Source organism: Nelumbo nucifera, chromosome 2 (assembly GCF_055504915.1).
Source record: "Nelumbo nucifera cultivar China Antique chromosome 2, China Antique-T2T, whole genome shotgun sequence".
Taxonomy (NCBI): Eukaryota; Viridiplantae; Streptophyta; class Magnoliopsida; order Proteales; family Nelumbonaceae; genus Nelumbo; species Nelumbo nucifera.
Genome location: NC_142650.1, coordinates 33,232,008 through 33,241,969, shown reverse-complemented (window position 1 = coordinate 33,241,969; position 9,962 = coordinate 33,232,008). Strand labels below are relative to the sequence as shown.

At 46.7% G+C, this 9,962-nt stretch overlaps 1 protein-coding gene across 1 annotated transcript; it reads right to left on the bottom strand.

The window, feature by feature from the left end:
- Positions 1 to 8,843: 8,843 nt before the first annotated feature.
- Positions 8,844 to 9,452, bottom strand: LOC104603405 (uncharacterized). The gene has a single exon (XM_010267430.2). It carries the CDS (start codon positions 9,450 to 9,452, stop codon positions 8,844 to 8,846), a length of 609 nt encoding a protein of 202 aa, XP_010265732.2.
- Between the last annotated feature and the right edge of the window lie 510 nt (positions 9,453 to 9,962).

Genomic DNA, 9,962 nt, shown 5'->3' with positions numbered 1-9,962 from the left:
AAACACAATAATGGAACATGATTTTACTAGATGATTGATAAAACACAATAATGGAACATGATTTTACTAGATGATTGTCCATGATTGGAATCAAGGCTGATTTGAGTTGATTCGGTGAGTATTCCGATTTCAATTGCTGTTAAGGCTGCGTTTGTTTGTTATATATGTACCCCAGTTCGCATTTGGTTGTCAAACAAAAATGTAATAATTAAGGTGTCAAAAATGTTTTTTCTTATATTTTTATATTGTGAAAAGAGCAAATTATTGTATTTATTTTTTAGATATAAATTTATGCTTTTTTGATAATTAACTAATTTGATAAAAAATTTAAAATATTAAATGATGAAGTTTACGTTTTGCATCGATTTTAAACAGCACGGGAAGAATACAAATAATGAATTGCACTTTACATTCTTGAACCAAAAAGAGAGAAGATTAAGGCTGATTTGAGTTGAGGTGAGTGAGTATTCTGATATCAGTCCGCATCAATTGTTGATAAAAAAAAATATTGAAAAGAAGGCAAAATCAATGGTGCAGCCATTAGCCCACATCAATTTCTCAACCCTTTTGTCAGGAAAATTAATTTATTTTGAAATTTTGAATGAATGCTTTTTTTTTTCCTTTAATGGATATGTTAGGCCAAAGAATAAAAATAAAAAACCATCACATCCTTTCGAGTATGATTATGATCACTAATTGTGGCTTTGTGAGCTTGTGGTCTTTACCACAGCCCACAGGAACGAAGAAAAAGAAGTGATGGATAGTTGGCCTAACAATTTTTGAGCGATTCTGTTGATATCACATCGATAAGCCCTAGTGCCCAATACAGATATGGATAGCCATTTGTTGTACAGTACCACTACAAAACAACCAAAATGACAAATAACACAACTGGCTTTGGTGCCTATCTACGCGGACTGACCCGACCCTACACGGTCAGTTATTTCACATTTTCAAATCGCCGCACAGGGTGTGGGGCCCATTACACGGAATGCTAGTTTGTTCCTTCGTGATTAGTCAGGTATGCATATTTGTGTGTTGGGATGAAATGCTCAATCTGAGTCTGACGTGACCCCGGGATTTTGCATGGGTTGGGTCTGAATTTTCGGATTGAAGGCTTGATCCCGTCCAAATAATTGGGGCTTCATCCAAATTTGAGTTGGACTTTGGTTGAGGTCTTGGGTAGGTTGAGTCAAATCTTGAATTGTCCCAATGCAAATATGCAATTCAAATCCAATCTAATATGTTCGAACAAATACATATAAATATGTATTTTATTTATGGGTTCGATTATAATACCGAAAAGACATTGTATCAGAAATAGCTATAACCAATCAATTGATATCATAAAAGTGATAACCAACAAAAGAAATGATTAAATGATTTTTTTAATTAAACTTATATGGGGTTTTGATTGATCAAAACCTTTTTGGTATGTGATGCTGCGCGATATAGCTATTCCTAGCTAGAGGGCGATCCGAATTTTAAATGGGCGGCGAGTTGGATAGATCTACAAAATAGTGTATCAGAGAACCCGACGAGGTCGCTCCAATGCTTAAGTTAGTACTTATGTTGTGAATGCGAGCTGAATGCTTGAGAGCTTAAGTGCTAGTGAGTAGAATAATCACGCGTACCTTCGCCTTGAGATTTTGAGTCTTTATATACTGGATTAGTCGCAGGCCTTACGGAAGAGCTTCAGGTTCTCTGGGCTGTGAAGACAAGGTTGGTTCCGTTTTTGAAGGAGAGCAGTACGTTGATAAGGTTTATCGTCTACCTCTGATTCAGGTGGAACCGGGGTGAGTTCTTATCGTGATCTCGGGAAATTCGGGATCCGTTGGTTCATCGTGACCTCAAGAGATTCGAGATCTGTTGGGTAGGCCTTTGGAGTTGGTTATGTGGCGTTTCGGCTCATTAGATCCGAGTTGGAACTTCGGTTCTTTAGTTTCGAACTGGATTGGGTGTCGAGGTACCTCTACACCGAGGCGGATTTCGGGCCGAGGTGGCCGAATACCTGAATTGTGAATATTCTGAACTAGGCTTGCCTGACTGAGTTGTCGTCCTTCGATCAGATTGCGCCTACATGTCAACTTCTTGCTAGATCGTGCCAAATCATCCTTCATCAATTGCCCCCCACTCCTCGTGCCAGGGGTCCTAACCCGGTGTGGGGAGTTCATGAAGAGTCTAGGTGGATTTGGTGCGAGGTCTAGTCAATTTGGAGGGTGAACTGCTGGTCGGACCTGTTCAACCATCTGACTCAACCACGAAATGACCCAAGTCGCGTCCCAGGCACGCGCGGACGTCACACTGTTTATAGATTCCGCGGACGTCAAAGAGCGCACTCAACCGATTTTGTCCTCGGGCGATGTGCAGCCGGTTTTCATGGGAGCCATCGGATCATGTAGGTCTCAACCATTGATCACCGGATGCGGAGAACTATAAATAGGGGGCCATAGGGCCCATTGCCTTCGCCAAAAATCTTGTAATTGAGCTCTCCTGATGTCGCGTCGAAGTCCTTCTGCTCGCCACTCCTTCCTTTGTGTCCGAGGTCGTTGTCGTTCTTTTGGTGAGTTCGTCTTCTTTCATTAGTCGTTCCCCTTTCCTTTTCCTGTCCAGTATGTCTAGTGCTAGCATAGATAGGTTGCTTAGTTATTCTAATGAGCCCGAGGGTGCCGAGGTGCGGTCCTTGGCTCCCGCCGGTGAGGTCGGCTCTTTGCTAGAGAGCTCCTCGTTACACCTCTTAGGGGAAACACCTTTACCTGACGTCGGGCCATCTTGGCCTGAGGAACCTAAAGCTCGGGTAGAGGAACCGACCTCTAGAGAGGGGGTCCCATCTTCTTCTCGGGGTCGGGATCCGGATGGCTTCGGCCCTTCCACGATAACCTCGGACAGATTACTGTCCTTGGTAGCCTGTTACCGTCTTCCCGACACCCTTACCTTTAGTATTCCTTTGGGTCAGTACCCTTGGGTTCATGGTCACCACGAGCTCGCGGTTTTTGAGGAGCAACTCGTAGCAGGGTTGCGCTTCCCGCTCCACCCTTTCATCATAGAGATTATTAAGTTCTTCGACATTACCATTAACCAGTTACACCCGAACTCCATCTGAACCATACTGGGCACGATCTCTCTGTTCCACGAGTATAACCGACCTCTTTCCTTAGACACCTTTAGTTCGATCTGCTCCATCAAGAAGAACTCCGCTTGCTTGCGCGGGGACACCCGACATAGTTACTACATTTCCCCTCGTCCTAGGTTCAAAATCTTGTTTGGTAGCCCGAACAAAGTACCGGCCTGGAAGAGGAGGTACTTTTTTGTTCGGAACTTTGAGGGATGGCCATTCCCGACTCACTGGCGAGTGACCATCAAGGACCCCGGGGTGAGGCTATGCTGAGACCAGGGCAGTCGTTAATTCCTGGAGGGACCTCGGCCTTGAAATGAAAGATTTCTTGGCTGATGAGAAGCTTTTACGAGCTGGGCTGAGTCCTCCTGGTAGGTCTCCACCTCGGCACACACATTGCTTTTTCTTTCTTATTTTGCACTTACTTCAGTTCGTGACTAACTTTTTTCTTTTTCTCTTGTAGCAGCTATGACAGGCGTTGATTCAGCAAACCTCATGCGAAGTGTTCAGAAGGGGAAGAAGAGGAAGGCCTCGAAGAGGTCTCGTCGGGAGGAGGTCGGTCCCCAACCTCTAGTCGTTGACCTGGACGAGGACCAGGACGACGGAGCTCTGCCTCACGAGCCTGAGGGTACTTCGGTGCCCGAGCCTTAGCTCCCGAAGGAGAGCATAATGACCCCGCGGCTCGGGATCCTCAAGAGCAAGGATGTCGTGTTTCCTGCGGAGGTTGCAGAATGGGCTGACATGCCAACAAGTCAGCTCGGGGGAAGAGCGACTAGTTACTGCATGGTGGTGAGTAGTTTGCTCTTTTGCTTATTTTCTTACTCTTCCATTAATAGTACTTATGCCTACTTTCCTTTTGCTAGGTGAAATCCATTATTCATTCGCTCGTCTACCAGTCCGAGATCCGTTTGAAGTGAGCCCGGGAGGCCGAATAAAATGTTTGGAAGCTTTACAACGAGCTGGATTTAGCTTGGGGTGAGGTTCTTCGAGCTAAGAAGGGAGCTCGGAGCCAGCAGGAGCTGATCCTTGTACTGACGGAGGAGAAGGATAAACTCAAGGGGGAGAAGGAGGCTCTCTTGTGCGAGAACGAGAACCTCGAGGCGATAATCAAGGAGCGCATCGAGATCTTTGACACCGTGATCCAGGAGGCGCGAGTTCAGGAGAGAGAGCGTGCCATCGAGGATTTCAAGGAGTCTCCAGAGTTTCACGAACTCTAGGTCGAGTACGGATCTAGCTCATACCGGTCAGGCTTCAATCTTTGCAAGTGGCTGATGCGGTGGAAGTTTCCCGAGCTCGACTTCGGGTCTGTTTTCATGTCGGCCGTCACTCCTGAGATGGCGAAGGAGGCTGACGAGGAACCCGACTCCTCTGAAGGGGAAGCGACGATGAAGTTCTTGAGGCGAAGCCGTCAGGAGAGGCAGGCCAAGAGGACGTGGAGGAGGACCACATGGAAACCGACCTACCTGCTGGAGGGGATTCTGGCAGATCGGATGTATAGTCGTGCCTCTTTTCTTGGACCTCCTTACATACAATGTACATCTCGGGCCTCCGAGCTCGGTTATAGTTTTTTTTTTGTACTCGAAGTTCTACATCAATGAAATATAAGTGTTTTGGCAATCTTTGTGCAAAATTTTTTCTAAGTGTAGATTACTCCCGAGCTGGCGAACTAAACCAAATAGGAGTGAACTTTTCCTAAGTATAGGTTGCTGCCGAGCTGGTGAGCTCAAGGATGTAGAAACAATATAATTCCCGTTGCATGCTAGGACGATCAGACAATGTAGGGTACATACCCGAACTGTCTATGCTTGGGTCACTTATTTGCCTAAGTGTTGGTTATCCCTAAGTGTCGAGCTAACGAGCTCGGCTCCATGTGGGATTAACCTTACGTTGTTATACGCCGAGGTGAATTAGACACCGTAGGGTTTGCACTTGAGCTGTCTATGCCTCATAGGTGACTAAGACTCATCTGCCTATGCCGAAGAGGCGACTAAGACTTGTCATAGTGCCGAGGTCTTCTATCAACTTGACATCATAGCCCTTAGGCTTCTGTGAGTGACTCATAGTCCTCTCTCCAGTTCGTCATCTTTTTTGACCAGCTCGGCGGTCACATAGACTTGAGGAAATTTTGCCTTTGGGTTACAAGTTTATGAGTAATACCTTCTCAGGTTATCAATATTCCATGCTCGTGGTACCTGCTTCCCTTCTAAAGTTCCGAGCTCATACGTGTCTTCCCCAAATACCCGTTTTACTCGGTATGGACCTTCTCAATTCGGTCCGAGCTTGCCAACGCCGGATTCAGGTACCATAACCTTCCGAAGAACTAGGTCGCCGACGCGAAAGTGTCACTTTTTGACTCGAGCGTTATAGTACCGAGCTACTCTTTGTTGGTAAGCTGCGTTCCAGATGTAAGTCAGGTCTCGTACCTCCTCTATTAGGTATAGGTTGGTATGGAGCTCGTCATCATTCACCTCATTATCGTAAGCCTCCAGTCGTAATGTGGGTACCTCGATTTTTGTCGGGATCCTATGCCATACGTGAGGTTGAAAGGGGTTTCACCTGTGGCGGTCTTAATAGTAGTTCGGTAGGCCCAAAGTACACTGGGCAGTATCGTCCACCCACAACCCCTTAATAGTAGTTCGGTGTGCCACCGAGGTAAAATTCTATTGAATCCCCATTTCGGCACACCAGTTTTGGAACTTAATATCTTTGAACTATTTCCCATTGTTGGATATCAGCACCCGAGGTAGTCCGAAATGACATACTATGCTTTTGTAGAATAAGTTCTGTATGTTGCGGGTTGTGATCGTTACCAAGGGTTTGACTTCCACCCACTTCGTAAAGTAATCTACTGCTACAAGCAAGAACCTCTTCTGCCCTGTTGCTAGGGGAAATGACCAAGGATGTTGATTCCCCACTACACAAAGGGCCACGGGCTAGTGAAGTATTTCAGATCAACAGCAGGTTTATGGTGAATGTTGGCATGCCTTTGACACCTGTCACATTTTTTGATGAGCTCGAGTGCATTTGCCTTCATTGTGGGCCAATAATAGCTTTGCCTTAACACTTTCTGTGCAAGAGCTCTGCCCCCCAAGTGTCCGCCGCACAAGCCTTCATGGGTGTCACGAAGTACATACTCAGCTTCTAAGGGTCACAAGCAGCGCAAGTAAGGGAGCGTGAAAGACCTTCTGTACAACTGTTTGTCTATGAAGACATATTTATCTTATTGGCGCTCTACCCTTCGGGCTGCGTTACATTCTGCAGGTAGGGCACCATGGAGCATATAACTCATGAGCAGGTCAATCTAGCTCGGTTCCACTTGTGATACGGGAGCGACCTCTTCTGCCCCCCAAGAATGCTGGGCCGAGGTAGATCCTCCATGTACACAGTTCGCATGGTGTTGCTGCTCGTGCTAGCTAGTCGTGACAAGGCGTCGGCCTCAGCGTTCTCAGACCTCAAAATCTGTCTAATGAAGTAGGAGATGAAGCTGTGCAGGATCTCTCTGACTTTGGCCAAGTAAGCTGCCATAGTGGGGTCACGGGCTTCATACTCACCAGTGACTTGGTTAACCACTAGTTGTGAGTCGTTGCATACAATGAGGTGTTTGGCCTTCATTTCCCTTGCTAAGGTTAACCCGACGACCAACGCTTCGTATTCTGCCTCATTGTTTGATGCCTCAAATCCGAACCAGAGAGCATATTCCAACTTCACCTCGCTTGGGGCATACAGTATCAGTCCTACACCGCTTCCTTGCTAGTTGGACGAGTTGTCGACGTGAAGGATCCAGAGCTCCTTGTCCCATGTTGGTTCCGCTCTGATCGGGACCAGTGCCGCACTGGTTGAAGCTTCCGTCGTGTGGTCGAGCTCGATCAGCTCGAGGGTCGCAATGCTGAACATACATTCTACTACAAAATCAGCTAAGACTTGAGCTTTAATTGCTGGCCGAGGCTCATACCGGATAATGTATTCACTCAGTTTGCTGGACCACTTCGTCAATCTCCCAGACACCTCAGGCTTGAGCAGAATCTGACTCAGGGGTTTGTTGGAGAGAACGACGACAGTGTAGGCCTGGAAGTATGGGCGAAGCTTTCGGGCTGCTATGATTAGTGCGTATGCTAATTTCTCGATTTCCGGATACCTAGTTTCTGCATCCTACAAAATTTTACTAACATAGTAGATGGGTCATTGGACCCGATCTACTTCTTTGATCAGTACCAAACTAACCACCTCGTCGCTCGCAGAGAGGTATAGCTTTAACACATCCCCTTCTTTGGGTCGAGTTAAAACTGGGGCGGTACCTAAGTATCTTTTTAGCTCGTCAAAGGCGAGTTGACATTCTTCAGTTCATTCGAAGTCCTTACTCTTTTTTATCGCTTTAAAAAAGGGTAAGCACCGATCTACTGACTTGGACATGAAGCGGCTCAGGACGGCTATCCGACCAGTCAGCCTCTGAACTTCTTTTATTTTCCGGGGTGGTCTCACATCTAGAATGGCTTTTATTTTATCCGGATTGGCCTCGATGCCACATCAGTTGACTATATATTCTAGAAATTTACCCGAAGTGACCCCGAAGACGCACTTATTTGGATTTAGCTTCATGTTATATCTTCGTAAAATTTGAAAAACACTTTTTAAATCATTCAACAAAAAATCAGAAAACTGGGTCTTCACGACCATGTCATCAACATAACACTATTTTATTGCCGATTAACGGCTCAAAAATCTTATTTACAAGGCGCTGAAGGGTTGCCCCAGCATTTTTTAATCCGAAAGGCATGACCTTGTAACAGTATAGCCCGAGCTCAGATATGAAGGCAGTCTTGTCTTCGTCAATAGGATCCATCCTAATCTTATTGTAACCGGAATAGGCGTCCAAGAAGCTCAACAACTCATGCCCTGAGGTCGCGTCCACTAGGCGGTCGATATTGGGCAGCGGGAAGCAATCTTTCGAGCAAGCTCTGTTCAGGTCGGTGTAATCGACGCACATGCGCCACTTGCCGTTGGTTTTTTTCACTAGAACCGGGTTTGCCACCCAGCTCGGGTAATGGACTTCTCTGATGAAGTCTGCCGCGAGAAGCTTCCTAACCTCTTCATCGACTACCTTCCAACGTTCTGGGGCGAGGTTGAGCTTCTTCTGCCTTATTGGCCTGACTAAAGGGTCGGTATTCAGTTTGTGAGTTATAATTTTCAAATCAATTTCGGGCATTTCTGCCGCAGACCAAGTAAAAACATCTAAGTTTTTAAGTAAGAAACTTACTAGCTGGGAGCGAAGTGGTTCGTTGATCGAGGCACCGATCTGGAGAGTCTTGGTCGATTCGTCAACAGAGAACGGAATGTGGACCGTCTCGTCTGTTGGGGCAGCTCGCTCGTCGGTATGCTTCGCTGGTCGCTCGAGCTCGACATCCTCTACTAGCTTCGCTTTTCCTTTAAGAGCAACTCTGTAGCACTTGCGCGATTTGAGATGATCACCTCGCACGACTCCCACTCCATAATCAGTTGGGAACTTCATTGTCAAATAGTAAGTGGATACTATCGCGTGTAGAACATGTGTGATAGGCTGACCTAGTATGGCGTTGTAGGGGGAGGGAGTTGCGACTACCAGGAAGGTGTGCTCAAATCGCACGATGTTTGGCCACGTGCTGGCTTCCACAGGTACTGTGATTCGACCAAGAGGTCTGACCTCCTCGCCGCTGAACCCTACCAAAGGGGTATCTTCCGGTCTCAGGTCTCTCTACTGTAATTGTAATTTATCGAAAGTCTCCTTGAAGAGTATATCTGCCGAGTTGCCTGAGTCTACCAATATCTGTTTTACCTCAAAGTCGTTAATTCGCAGCTTCACTACTAGGGCATCATCATGAGGACACTGAATCCCGCGTGCATCGTCCTCAGTGAAGTATATCGGTCCTTCAAGCTGAGGCCTCTTTAGCGGGTTTTTCTCTTCATTCTCTAGCTCGCGGACCAATGTCCTCCTGGCTGCTGATGTACACCCGGTAATGATGGACCCGCCGGTAATCATGTTAATTACCCCACGGATCGGTCTTTCCTTTGGCAACTGACGCGGTGGTTGCTCATTTTGCCTGCTAGTCTTGGGGGCATTCCTCATCTGGTCCCCTTGTCGATCTGCCTGCTGATCTGTTTGACCCCTCTCTTCCCGTAAGATGAAGTTCTTCAGGTATCCGCGTCGGATGAGTTCCTCAATCTCGTTGCAGAGATTCCTGCAATTCTCTATGTTGTGCCAATGATCTCGATGAAAATGGCAGTAAACGTTTGGGTTCCTTGTTGCTGGGTCTACCCTTAGCCTGGGAGGCCATTTAACGAAGAAGAAGTCCTTAATGGCCATTAGGATCTCTCCTCTCTTAGCATTCAAAGGCGTGTAGCTCGTTCACTCCACAAGTGGGGTCCTGGAGCGCCGAGCTGATTTGCGAGTTCATGAGGGGGACCGGCTTCTGGAGTTGTTTCTTCCCTTGCTCGGGGACTTGCTTTTCTTCCTCTTCCGTCCACCATTGCTTGTTCCTTCATTCTCTCTCTTCCTCTTTTCCGGCGGTGGGTTGTTGACCTTTTGATTAATTTCCTCCTTAGTACCGATGAACTGATCTACTAATTTAAGGAATTTGATGATGTCCTTTGGTTTGTTAGCTACCACATGCCACTTAAACTCCTTGTGGGTGATTCCTTTCTTGGCTGCACTGAATCGTACTGCCGGGTCGAGGTCCGGTATCTGTAGGCAAGTGTCATTGAAGTGCTTGATATAGCTTCTGATCGATTCTCATTCCCTTTGAACCACGTTGAGAAGGCTTTCCTGCGACTTCGGACACTTCTTGCTAGTAATAAAGTGTGCGGTGAACAAGTC

Excerpts from the sequence above, each read along its gene's own strand:
- LOC104603405 (XM_010267430.2), bottom strand. The coding sequence starts at position 9,452 with ATGGCCATTAAGGACTTCTTCTTCGTTAAATGGCCTCCCAGGCTAAGG.